The sequence below is a fragment of the Hyperolius riggenbachi genome, chromosome 2 (assembly GCF_040937935.1).
Source record: "Hyperolius riggenbachi isolate aHypRig1 chromosome 2, aHypRig1.pri, whole genome shotgun sequence".
NCBI lineage: Eukaryota > Metazoa > Chordata > Amphibia > Anura > Hyperoliidae > Hyperolius > Hyperolius riggenbachi.
The window spans coordinates 572638443-572651496 of NC_090647.1; the positions used below are offsets into that span (position 1 = coordinate 572638443).

Consider the following 13054-nt stretch of genomic DNA (forward strand, 5'->3'; position numbering starts at 1 on the left):
TATATACCTGCCCGCCCCCTCCTGTCCTCCTACGATCTCCGCCTACAAATCTGTGCCCAAGACCTGCCCAACCTACATCTCTGAGCTCTCCAACAGATATATACCTGCCCACCCCTCCGGTCCTCCAATGATCTCCGCCTACAAATCTGTGCACAAGACCTGCCCAACCTACATCTCTGAGCTCTCCAACAGATATATACCTGCCCACCCCTCCGTCCTCCAATGATCTCCGCCTACAAATCTGTGCCCAAGACCTGCCCAACCTACATCTCTGAGCTCCTCCACAGATATATACCTGCCCGGCTCCTCCGGTCCTCCAACGATCTCCGCCTACAAATCTGTGCCCAAGACCTGCCCAACCTACATCTCTGAGCTCCTCCACAGATATATACCTGCCCGGCTCCTCCGGTCCTCCAACGATCTCCGCCTACAAATCTGTGCACAAGACCTGCCCAACCTACATCTCTGAGCTCCTCCACAGATATATACCTGCCCGCCCCCTCTGGTCCTGCAGTGATCTCCGCCTACAAATCTGTGCACAAGACCTGCCCAACCTACATCTCTGAGCTCCTCCACAGATATATACCTGGCCCGCCCCCTCCGGTCCTCCAGTGATCTCCGCCTACAAATCTGTGCACAAGACCTGCCCAACCTACATCTCTGAGCTCCTCCACAGATATATACCTGCCCGCCCCCTCCTGTCCTCCTACGATCTCCGCCTACAAATCTTTGCACAAGACCTGCCCAACCTACATCTCTGAGCTCTCCAACAGATATATACCTGCCCGCCCCCTCCGTCCTTCAATGATCTCCGCCTACAAATCTGTGCACAAGACCTGCCCAACCTACATCTCTGAGCTCGTCCACAGATATATACCTGCCCGCCCCCTCCGGTCCTCCAATGATCTCCGCCTACAAATCTGTGCCCAAGACTTGCCCAACCTACATCTCTGAGCTCACCAACCGATTTATATACCTGCCCGCCCCCTCCGGTCCTCCAGTGATCTCCGCCTACAAATCTGTGCCCAAGACCTGCCCAACCTACATCTCTGAGCTCATCCACAGATATATACCTGCCCGCCCCCTCCGATCCTACTGTGATCTCGGCCTACAAATCTGTGCACAAGACCTGCCCAACCTACATCTCTGAGCTCCTCCACAGATATATATACCTGCCCGCCCCCTCCGTCCTCCAGTGATCTCCGCCTACAAATCTGTGCCCAAGACCTGCCCAACCTACATCTCTGAGCTCATCCACAGATATATACCTGCCCGCCCCCTCCGGTCCTCCAGCGATCTCCGCCTACAAATCTGTGCACAAGACCTGCCCAACCAACATCTCTGAGCTCGCCAACAGATATATACCTGCCCACCCCTCCGTCCTCCAATGATCTCCGCCTACAAATCTGTGCCCAAGACCTGCCCAACCTACATCTCTGAGCTCGCCAACAGATATATACCTGCCCGCCCCCTCCGGTCCTCCAGTGATCTCCGCCTACAAATCTGTGCACAAGACCTGCCCAACCTACATCTCTGAGCTCATCCACAGATATATACCTGCCCGCCCCCCCTCTGGTCCTCCAGTGATCTCCGCCTGATCTCCCCACTCTCATTCCCATGCATGCTTACAAGACTTCTCAAAAGCTGCTCCCACCCTGTGGAACTCCCTTCCACTCCCCCTCAGACTCGCTCCTTCCTTCAACACCTACAAGCAAGCCTTCAAAACACATTTAAAATGACCTACCCCACATCTACCACACTCTCTCTGTCAACCACCTTTTCCACAGTCCTACCTTATGTGTCCCTCCCCCACCCTTTAGATTGTAAGCCTTTGGCAGAGCCTCCGCCTCCCTTAGTGTGTCCTTCTTAATTTTACTACCCCAGCAATGACACCCTTCTCATGGACTTGTTTTGTCGGGTCTCTGTAAAACGCATTTTATACCCTGATTACATGTATAACCTTGTGCTATGTTGTATACCTTGTGCTACCTCTCTGTCTGTCACCCCTTATTACACTGTATGTATCCCTAGTTATTGTCCAGAGCTGTGTAATATGTTGGTGCTTTATAAATACAATTATTAATAATGAATGGGGGATACAGCACAGATACCGGCTCAGATGGGATGAATGGGGGATACAGCACAGATACCGGCTCAGATGGGATGAATGGGGGATACAGCACAGATACCGGCTCAGATGGGATGAATGGGGGATACGGCACAGATACCGGCTCAGATGGAATGAATGAGGGATACGGCACGGATACCGGCTCAGATGGAATGAATGGGGGATACAGCACAGATACCGGCTCAGATGGAATGAATGGGGGATACGGCATAGATACCGGCTCAGATGGAATGAATGGGGGATACAGCACAGATACCGGCTCAGATGGAATGAATGGGGGATACGGCACGGATACCGGCTCAGATGGAATGAATGGGGGATACAGCACAGATACCGGCTCAGATGGAATGAATGGGGGATACGGCACAGATACCGGCTCAGATGGAATGAATGGGGGATACGGCACAGATACCGGCTCAGATGGAATGAATGGGGGATACAGCACAGATACCGGCTCAGATGGAATGAATGGGGGATACGGCACAGATACCGGCTTAGATGGGATGAATGGGGCATACAGCACAGATACCGGCTCAGATGGAATGAATGGGGGATACAGCACAGATACCGGCTCAGATGGAATGAATGGGGGATACAGCACAGATACCGGCTCAGATGGAATGAATGGGGGATACAGCACAGATACCGGCTCAGATGGAATGAATGGGGGATACAGCACAGATACCGGCTCAGATGGGATGAATGGGGCATACAGCACAGATACCGGCTCAGATGGAATGAATGGGGGATACAGCACAGATACCGGCTCAGATGGGATGAATGGGGGATACAGCACAGATACCGGCTCAGATGGAATGAATGGGGGATACAGCACAGATACCGGCTCAGATGGAATGAATGGGGGATACAGCACAGATACCGGCTCAGATGGAATGAATGGGGGATACAGCACAGATACCGGCTCAGATGGGATGAATGGGGCATACAGCACAGATACCGGCTCAGATGGGATGAATGGGGCATACAGCACAGATACCGGCTCAGATGGAATGAATGGGGGATACGGCACAGATACCGGCTCAGATGGAATGAATGGGGGATACAGCACAGATACCGGCTCAGATGGAATGAATGGGGGATACAGCACAGATACCGGCTCAGATGGAATGAATGGGGGATACAGCATAGATACCGGCTCAGATGGAATGAATGGGGGATACAGCACAGATACCGGCTCAGATGGAATAAATGGGGGATACGGCACAGATACCGGCTCAGATGGAATGAATGGGGGGATACAGCACAGATACCGGCTCAGATGGAATGAATGGGGGATACAGCACAGATACCGGCTCAGATGGGATGAATGGGGGATACAGCACAGATACCGGCTCAGATGGGATGAATGGGGGATACGGCACAGATACCGGCTCAGATGGAATGAATGGGGGATACGGCACAGATACCGGCTCAGATGGGATGAATGGGGGCGGGCATGATTACTGGCTCAGTACAGCTGTCGAGGTTTGGAAGGAATTGGTGTATATAAGGGGCGGGCACAGCAGGCACACGGTCATGTGACATATGTTCTCTGGGGTGTACTGTGCATGGTATGTTACATGTATATATGTTGTGTGTGTGTGTGTGTGTGTGTGTGTGTGTATATATGTATGTGTATATATATATATATATATATATATATATATATATATATATATATATATATATATATATATATATATATATATATATATATATATATATATATATATATATGCGGGCACACGGTCATGTGACATGTTCTCTTGGGTATGTTACTTGTTCTAGAACGATGCCTTTGTGTTCACAGGAAGTTTTCACAGAGATGGAGGAGAAATACGGAGAGGTGGAGGAGATGAACGTCTGTGATAATCTGGGGGATCATCTTGTAGGAAATGTATATGTGAAGGTGAGTGTTACACTGATGAGCCCTAAAAGCAGATTGCAATATTAGGGAGGGCGTGTGCCTGAAGAGAAGGCGGGGGTGGGGGGGGGGCGGGAGAGGAGGCTGAGGAGTGGGTGTGAGGTAAGGGGGTGGGGTACTGGCGCTCAGTGCAGGAGGGGTGGGGTACTGGCGCTCAGTGCAGGAGGGGGCGGGGTACTAGTGTTCGGTGCAGGAGGGTTTAGGGTACTAGTGTTCGGTGCAGGAGGGGGTGGGGTACTGGTGTTCGGTGCAGGAGGGGGTGGGGTACTGGTGTTTGGTGCAGTTGGGGGTGGGGTATTGGTGTTCGGTGCAGGAGGGGGTGGGGTATTGGCGCTCGGTAGAGGAGGTGGGGTACTGGTGTTTGGTGCAGGAGGGGGTGGGGTTCTGGTGTTCGGTGCAGGAGGGGTTTGAGTACTGTTCGGTGCAGGAGGGGTGGGGTGCTGCCACTCAGTGCTGGAAGGGTTGGGGTACTGGTGTGCGGTGCTGGAAGGGTTGGGGTACTGGCGGTTGGTGCAGGAAGGGTTGGGGTACTGGTGTTCGGTGCAGGCAGAGGTGGGGTACTGTCGTTCAGTACAGGAGGAGGTGGGGTACTAGTGCAGGAAGGGTTGGGGTACTGGCATTCGGGGCAGGAAGGGTTGGGGTACTGGCGTTAGGTACAGGAAGAGGTGGGGTACTGGTGTTTGGTGCAGGAAGGGTGCAGGAAGGGTGGAGGCAGAGGTGGGGTACTGGTGTTAGAAGGGGAGGGGTACTGGCGGTCGGTGGAGGCAGAGGTGGGGTACTGGCGTTCGGTGGAGGCAGAGGTGGGGTACTGGTGCTGGAAGGGGAGGGGTACTAGCGTTCGGTGGAGGCAGAGGTGGAGTACTGACGCTCGGTACAGGAGGGGATGGGGTACCGGTGCAGAAAGGGTTAGGGTACTGGCGTTCGGTACAGGAGGTGGTAGGGTACTGACGTTTGGTGCAGGAAGGGTTGGTACTGGCGTTCGGTGGAGGCAGAGGTGAGGTGCTGGAAGGGGAGGGGTACTGGTGTTCGGTGGAGGCAGAGGTGGGGTACAGGAGCTTGGTACAGGAGGGGGTGGGGTACCGGTGCAGAAAGTGTTAGGGTTCTGGCATTTGGTACAGGAGGAGGTAGAGTACTGGCGTTGGGTCCAGGAAGGGTTGGGTTACTGGCGTTCGGTGCAGAAAGAGGTTGGGTACTGGGGCTCGGTACAGGAGGGGGTGGGGTTCCGGTGCTGGAAGGGGAGGGGTACTGGCGTTCGGTGGAGGCAGAGGTGGGGTACTGGAAGGGGAGGGGTACTGGAGCTTGTGCAGGCAGAGGTGGGGTACTGGCGCTCGGTACAGGAGGGGGGTGGGGTACTGGTGCTGGAAGGGGATGGGTACTGGCGATCGGTGGAGGAAGGGAGGAATTGGACATTGCCCTATTCATGATTGTATTCTTATTGTTTGTGTCACAGTTCCGGCGGGAAGAGGATGCAGAAAAGGCTGTGAAAGATCTAAATAATCGCTGGTTCAACGGTCAGCCAATCCACGCAGAGCTTTCCCCAGTCACTGACTTTCGGGAGGCGTGCTGTCGACAGTATGAGATGGGGTGAGTATTGTCACATGACCACACGTGCGTCACCTCTCTGCTGACTGCGCGTAGATTTCCCAATATCTGGGGCCACCCTGTATATATACCAGCAAGCTGAGGTTCCAGTAATCAAGATGAGCTGCTAACGACTATGTAGCCTAGCCTCTCCAGCAATATCTCTCTCTACACGGTAACGGCTCTCAGAGGTGGGGGGCGTAGTCTATACGGTAACGGCTCTGAGGTGGTGGGCGGATTCTGAGGTGGAGGCGGGTCTGTGTAGTGAGTGCAGCGTGGCGGCGGGTCTGTGTAGCGAGCGCAGCGTGGAGGCGGGTCTGGGTAGCGAGCGCAGCGTGGAGGCGGGTCTGGGTAGCGAGCGCAGTGTGGAGGCGGGTCTGGGTAGGGAGCGCAGCGTGGAGGCGGGTCTGGGTAGCGCGAGCGCAGCGTGGCGGCGGGTCTGTGTAGTGAGCGCAGCGTGGAGGCGGGTCTGTGTAGGGAGCGCAGCGTGGAGGCGGGTCTGGGTAGCGTGAGCGCAGCGTGGAGGCGGGTCTGGGTAGCGAGCGCAGCGTGGAGGCGGGTCTGGGTAGCGAGCGCAGCGTGGAGGCGGGTCTGGGCAGGGAGCGCAGCCTGGAGGCGGGTTTACAGCTGTGGTTGTGTATGGAGAAGGGTGTGGAGTTGGGTTTGCGTACTGAATACTTTCCCATATGGGGTTTCCTCTTGTCTCTGCAGGGAGTGCACACGAGGAGGGTTCTGTAACTTCATGCACTTGAAACCCATCTCACGGGAGCTGCGTCGGGAGCTGTATGGACGCCGCAGGAAGAAGTAAGTGCCACTAGATGTCCCTATAATTTTCTTCTATTGTGATTGGTCATACCGCAACTGAGAAGCCCATGCAGGTCACTGGTCACACCCCTGCTGATGTGGCAGCACAGCATATGCAGGTCACTGGTCACACCCCTGCTGATGTGGCTGCACAGCCTGTGCAGGTCACTGGTCACACCCCTGCTGATGTAGCAGCACAGCATATGCAGGTCACTGGTCACACCCCTGCTGACGTGGCAGCACAGCCTGTGCAGGTCACTGGTCACACCCCTGCTGATGTGGCTGCACAGCCTGTGCAGGTCACTGGTCACACCCCTGCTGATGTAGCAGCACAGCATATGCAGGTCACTGGTCACACCCCTGCTGACGTGGCAGCACAGCCTGTGCAGGTCACTGGTCACACCCCTGCTGATGTGACAGCACAGCCTGTGCAGGTCACACCCCTGCTGATGTGGCTGCACAGCCTGTGCAGGTCACTGGTCACACCCCTGCTGATGTAGCAGCACAGCATATGTAGGTCACTGGTCACACCCCTGCTGATGTGGCTGCACAGCCTGTGCAGATCACTGGTCACACCCCTGCTGATGTGGCAGCACAGCCTGTGCAGATCACTGGTCACACCCCTGCTGATGTGGCAGCACAGCCTGTGTAGGTCACACCCCTGCTGATGTGGCAGCACAGCCTGTGTAGGTCACACCCCTGCTGATGTGGCAGCACAGCCTGTGTAGGTCACACCCCTGCTGATGTGGCAGCACAGCCTGCGTAGGTCACACCCCTGCTGATGTGGCAGCACAGCCTGTGCAGGTCACACCCCTGCTGATGTGGCAGCACAGCCTGTGCAGGTCACACCCCTGCTGATGTGGCAGCACAGCCTGTGCAGGTCACTGGTCACACCCCTGCTGATGTGGCAGCACAGCATATGCAGGTCACTGGTCACACCCCTGCTGATGTGGCAGCACAGCATATGCAGGTCACTGGTCACACCCCTGCTGATGTGGCAGCACAGCATATGCAGGTCACTGGTCACACCCCTGCTGACGTGGCAGCACAGCCTGTGCAGGTCACTGGTCACACCCCTGCTGACGTGGCAGCACAGCCTGTGCAGGTCACTGGTCACACCCCTGCTGACGTGGCAGCACAGCCTGTGCAGGTCACTGGTCACACCCCTGCTGACGTGGCAGCACAGCCTGTGCAGGTCACTGGTCACACCCCTGCTGACGTGGCAGCACAGCCTGTGCAGGTCACTGGTCACACCCCTGCTGACGTGGCAGCACAGCCTGTGCAGGTCACTGGTCACACCCCTGCTGACGTGGCAGCACAGCCTGTGCAGGTCACTGGTCACACCCCTGCTGACGTGGCAGCACAGCCTGTGCAGGTCACTGGTCACACCCCTGCTGACGTGGCAGCACAGCCTGTGTAGGTCACACCCCTGCTGATGTGGCAGCACAGCCTGTGTAGGTCACACCCCTGCTGATGTGGCAGCACAGCCTACGTAGGTCACACCCCTGCTGATGTGGCAGCACAGCCTGTGCAGGTCACACCCCTGCTGACGTGGCAGCACAGCCTGTGCAGGTCACTGGTCACACCCCTGCTGACGTGGCAGCACAGCATATGAGCCTGTGCAGGTCACTGGTCACACCCCTGCTGACGTGGCAGCACAGCATATGAGCCTGTGCAGGTCACTGGTCACACCCCTGCTGATGTGGCAGCACAGCATATGAGCATATGCAGGTCACTGGTCACACCCCTGCTGATGTAGCAGCACAGTATATGCAGGTCACACCCCTGCTGATGTGGCTGCACAGCCTGTGCAGGTCACTGGTCACTCCCCTGCTGATGTAGCAGCACAGCATATGCAAGGTCACTGGTCACACCCCTGCTGACGTGGCAGCACAGCCTGTGCAGGTCACTGGTCACACCCCTGCTGATGTGGCAGCACAGCCTGTGCAGGTCACTGGTCACACCTCTGCTGATGTGGCAGCACAGCCTGTGCAGGTCACTGGTCACACCCCTGCTGATGTGGCAGCACAGCCTGTGCAGGTCACTGGTCACACCCCTGCTGACGTGGCAGCACAGCCTGTGCAGGTCACTGGTCACACCCCTGCTGACGTGGCAGCACAGCCTGCGCAGGTCACTGGTCACACCCCTACTGACGTGGCAGCACAGCCTGCGCAGGTCACTGGTCACACCCCTGCTGATGTGGCAGCACAGCCTGTGCAGGTCACACCCCTGCTGATGTGGCAGCACAGCCTGTGCAGGTCACTGGTCACACCCCTGCTGATGTGGCAGCACAGCATATGCAGGTCACTGGTCACACCCCTGCTGATGTGGCAGCACAGCATATGCAGGTCACTGGTCACACCCCTGCTGACGTGGCAGCACAGCCTGTGCAGGTCACTGGTCACACCCCTGCTGACGTGGCAGCACAGCCTGTGCAGGTCACTGGTCACACCCCTGCTGACGTGGCAGCACAGCCTGTGCAGGTCACTGGTCACACCCCTGCTGACGTGGCAGCACAGCCTGTGCAGGTCACTGGTCACACCCCTGCTGACGTGGCAGCACAGCCTGTGCAGGTCACTGGTCACACCCCTGCTGACGTGGCAGCACAGCCTGTGCAGGTCACTGGTCACACCCCTGCTGACGTGGCAGCACAGCCTGTGCAGGTCACTGGTCACACCCCTGCTGACGTGGCAGCACAGCATGTGCAGGTCACTGGTCACACCCCTGCTGACGTGGCAGCACAGCATGTGCAGGTCACTGGTCACACCCCTGCTGACGTGGCAGCACAGCCTGTGCAGGTCACTGGTCACACCCCTGCTGACGTGGCAGCACAGCCTGTGCAGGTCACTGGTCACACCCCTGCTGACGTGGCAGCACAGCCTGTGCAGGTCACTGGTCACACCCCTGCTGACGTGGCAGCACAGCATATGAGCATATGCAGGTCAGTGGTCACACCCCTGCTGACGTGGCAGCACAGCATATGCAGGTCACTGGTCACACCCCTGCTGACGTGGCAGCACAGCCTGTGCAGGTCACTGGTCACACCTCTGCTGACGTGGCAGCACAGCCTGTGCAGGCCACTGGTCACACCTCTGCTGACGTGGCAGCACAGCCTGTGCAGGCCACTGGTCACACCCCTGCTGATGTGGCAGCACAGCCTGTGCAGGTCACTGGTCACACCCCTGCTGATGTGGCAGCACAGCCTGTGCAGGTCACTGGTCACACCCCTGCTGACGTGGCAGCACAGCCTGCGCAGGTCACTGGTCACACCCCTTCTGACGTGGCAGCACAGCCTGCGCAGGTCACTGGTCACACCCCTGCTGATGTGGCAGCACAGCCTGTGCAGGTCACTGGTCACACCCCTGCTGATGTGGCAGCACAGCCTGTGCGGGTCACTGGTCACACCCCTGCTGATGTGGCAGCACAGCATATGAGCATATGCAGGCCACTGGTCACACCCCTGCTGACGTGGCAGCACAGCCTGTGCAGGCCACTGGTCTCACCCCTGCTGACGTGGCAGCACAGCCTGTGCAGGCCACTGGTCACACCCCTGCTGACGTGGCAGCACAGCCTGTGCAGGCCACTGGTTACATCCCTGCTGACGTGGCAGCACAGCCTGTGCAGGCCACTGGTCACATCCCTGCTGATGTGGCAGCACAGCCTGTGCAGGCCACTGGTCACATCCCTGCTGACGTGGCAGCACAGCCTGTGCAGGCCACTGGTCACATCCCTGCTGACGTGGCAGCACAGCCTGTGCAGGCCACTGGTCACACCCCTGCTGACGTGGCAGCACAGCCTGTGCAGGCCACTGGTCACACCCCTGCTGATGTGGCAGCACAGCCTGTGCAGGTCACTGGTCACACCCCTGCTGATGTGGCAGCACAGCCTGTGCAGGTCACTGGTCACACCCCTGCTGATGTGGCAGCACAGCCTGTGCAGGTCACTGGTCACACCCCTGCTGATGTGGCAGCACAGCCTGTGCAGGTCACTGGTCACACCCCTGCTGATGTGGCAATAGAACCTATGCTTTAAATCAACGGTGGGCTGCCAATAGACGGCCGGAAACCTCTCCTTCCTCCCTGCAGAGTCGCAATCAGGCGATAACAGTGGGTTAAAACTCACCTGATCGCCGATTCTCCAGGGGAAGCCCCAGGCAGAGGCTCCCTGAACCGTGTCGGCCTTTCCCTGCCCCCCCCCCCCCCCCAATAATTATATTATATAGCACCAGCATCTTCAGTACCGTTGTACATAGTAGAAAAAAACGTTTAAGATGTTAGACGTTTAATGCGCTGAACAATCAGGACTTCCAGCAATACCAATACAGAGGAGTCTGAGACATCACTAATACTGGTGCATGTTCATATGATAAATTACAGCAGAATAAGAAACAGTCGGAGGAGGTCCCTTCCCTCGTGAGGGGAGTCACAGGGGTTCGCGAATAAGGCAGTGAGTCTCCAATGCCACCTACGGCAAATTATAGGTCTGAACAGTTTGGTTTCCATGCTCTGAGCATGACAGACAGGCTGTGGGAGAGACTTCCAAAGGAGAGGTGATGCTTGTGAGAAGTCCTGGACTGGAGATGAGGTGACTAAACTAAAGAAACAGAGGGTCTCCTCCCAGTAAAGGCTCCAGGTGGAATGGTTTCTGGAGGTTAATCAGATTCCTAATTAGTTACACAGCATTTCCCCCCCTAAAAATACAACATTGCACATCTCCCCACAAACGGGCAAACCCCCCCCCCCCATTATTTTGTCTGATTGGAAAAGCCATCCCTCACATGGGCTCTCCCAGCAGGCAGCACTGTGGGTGTGTCCTGTTATGCCTCGCCTCCATGTCATTTTCCTGAACATCCTCTCTTTGTGCTTTGTTTCAGGCATCGCTCTCGCTCCAGGTCCAGAGAACGCCGCTCCCGATCCAGGGAACGCCCACGAGGAGGAGGGCAGAGGGAGAGGGAACGACGGAGGTCCAGAGATCGGGAGAGGTCGGGTCGCTTCTGATCTGACATGTTTTTTATTCCATGTTGTGGGGGGAGGGGCTGGGCGCTCTGCGCTCAGATTAGGGACTTTTTCATTGTATTTTTTTTCTTAAGCCGAGCTTCTAAGTAAACATTTGTAGTGATGGAGAATCTGGAGACTGTTTGTGATTCTTGTTGTTTGACTTTTTTTTTTTTTTTTGTTCCTTCCTTACAAGACATCTTCTGACACAAATAAAGTGAAACCGTTACAGCCCGCCTCTTCCTGTTAGTCATCTGTAGTAAACTGGCCTCACTGGCCCTCCAGAAGAGGAGGGGCATTACACTAGGCGGAGCTTAGTACTCTCCCTGCAGTATCCCTCAGTGGCTTCCCCTGTCTGCAGAGATGCGGTGCAGAGGAGGGGCATTACACTGGGTGGAACTGAGTACTCTCCCTGCAGTATCCTTCAGTGGCTCCCCCTGTCTGCAGAGAGATGCAATGCACAGGAGCATAAGAGGGGCATTACACTGGGTGGAGCTTAGTACTCTCCCTGCAGTATCCCTCAGTGGCTCCCCCTGTCTGCAGAGATGCGGTGCAGAGGAGGGGCATTACACTGGGTGGAACTGAGTACTCTCCCTGCAGTATCCTTCAGTGGCTCCCCCTGTCTGCAGAGAGATGCAATGCACAGGAGCATAAGAGGGGCATTACACTGGGTGGAGCTTAGTACTCTCCATTCAGTGGCTCTCCCTGGCTGCAGAGAGATGTGGTGCACAGGAGCAGAGGGGGAGGGGCATTACACTAGGTGGAGCTTAGTACTCACTGCAGTATCCTTCAGTGGCTCCCCCTGTCTGCAGAGAGATGTGGCGCACAGGAGCAGAGGGGGAGGGGCATTATACTGGGCGAAGCTTGGTACTTCCTGCAGTATTCCTCAGTGGCTCCCCCTGTCTGCAGAGAGATGCAATGCACAGGAGCAGAAGAGGAGGGGCATTACACTAGGTGGAGCTTAGTACTCACTGCAGTATCCTTCAGTGGCTCCCCCGTCTAGAGAGATGTGGTGCAGAGTAGGAGGGGCATTACACTGGGCGGAGCTTAGTACCCTCCCTGCAGTATCCTTCAGTGACTCCCCCTGTCTGCAGAGAGATGCAATGCACAGGAGCATAAGAGGGGCATTACACTGGGTGGAGCTTAGTACTCTCCCTTCAGTGGCTCTCCCTGGCTGCAGAGATGTGGTGCACAGGAGCAGAGGGAAGGGGCATTATACTGGGCGGAGCTTGGTACTCCCTGCAGTATTCCTCACTGGCTCCCCCTGTCTGCAGAGAGATGCAATGCACAGGAGCATAAGAGGGGCACTACACTGGGTGGAGCTTAGTACTCTCCCTTCAGTGGCTCTCCCTGGCTGCAGAGATGTGGTGCACAGGAGCAGAGGGGAGGGGCATTATACTGGGCGGAGCTTGGTACTCCCTGCAGTATTCCTCACTGGCTCCCCCTGTCTGCAGAGAGATGCAATGCACAGGAGCATAAGAGGGGCACTACACTGGGTGGAGCTTAGTACTCTCCCTTCAGTGGCTCTCCCTGGCTGCAGAGAGATGTGGTGCACAGGAGCAGAGGGGAGGGGCATTATACTGGGCGGAGCTTGGTACTCCCTGCAGTATTCCTCACTGGCTC

The 13054-nt window shown here is 56.5% G+C and overlaps 1 protein-coding gene across 1 annotated transcript in view; it reads left to right on the plus strand.

Annotated features, from left to right (window-relative positions):
• Positions 1-11562, plus strand: part of U2AF1 (U2 small nuclear RNA auxiliary factor 1) — a 43142-nt gene extending 31580 nt beyond the window's left edge. Inside the window, exons 5-8 of the mRNA XM_068266328.1 lie at positions 3939-4037; positions 5503-5636; positions 6345-6437; positions 11311-11562. Coding sequence (XP_068122429.1) covers positions 3939-4037; positions 5503-5636; positions 6345-6437; positions 11311-11434 — 450 coding nt within the window. The 3' untranslated portion in view covers positions 11435-11562. The remainder of the gene's footprint in view (positions 1-3938; positions 4038-5502; positions 5637-6344; positions 6438-11310) is intronic.
• Positions 11563-13054: the final 1492 nt, after the last annotated feature.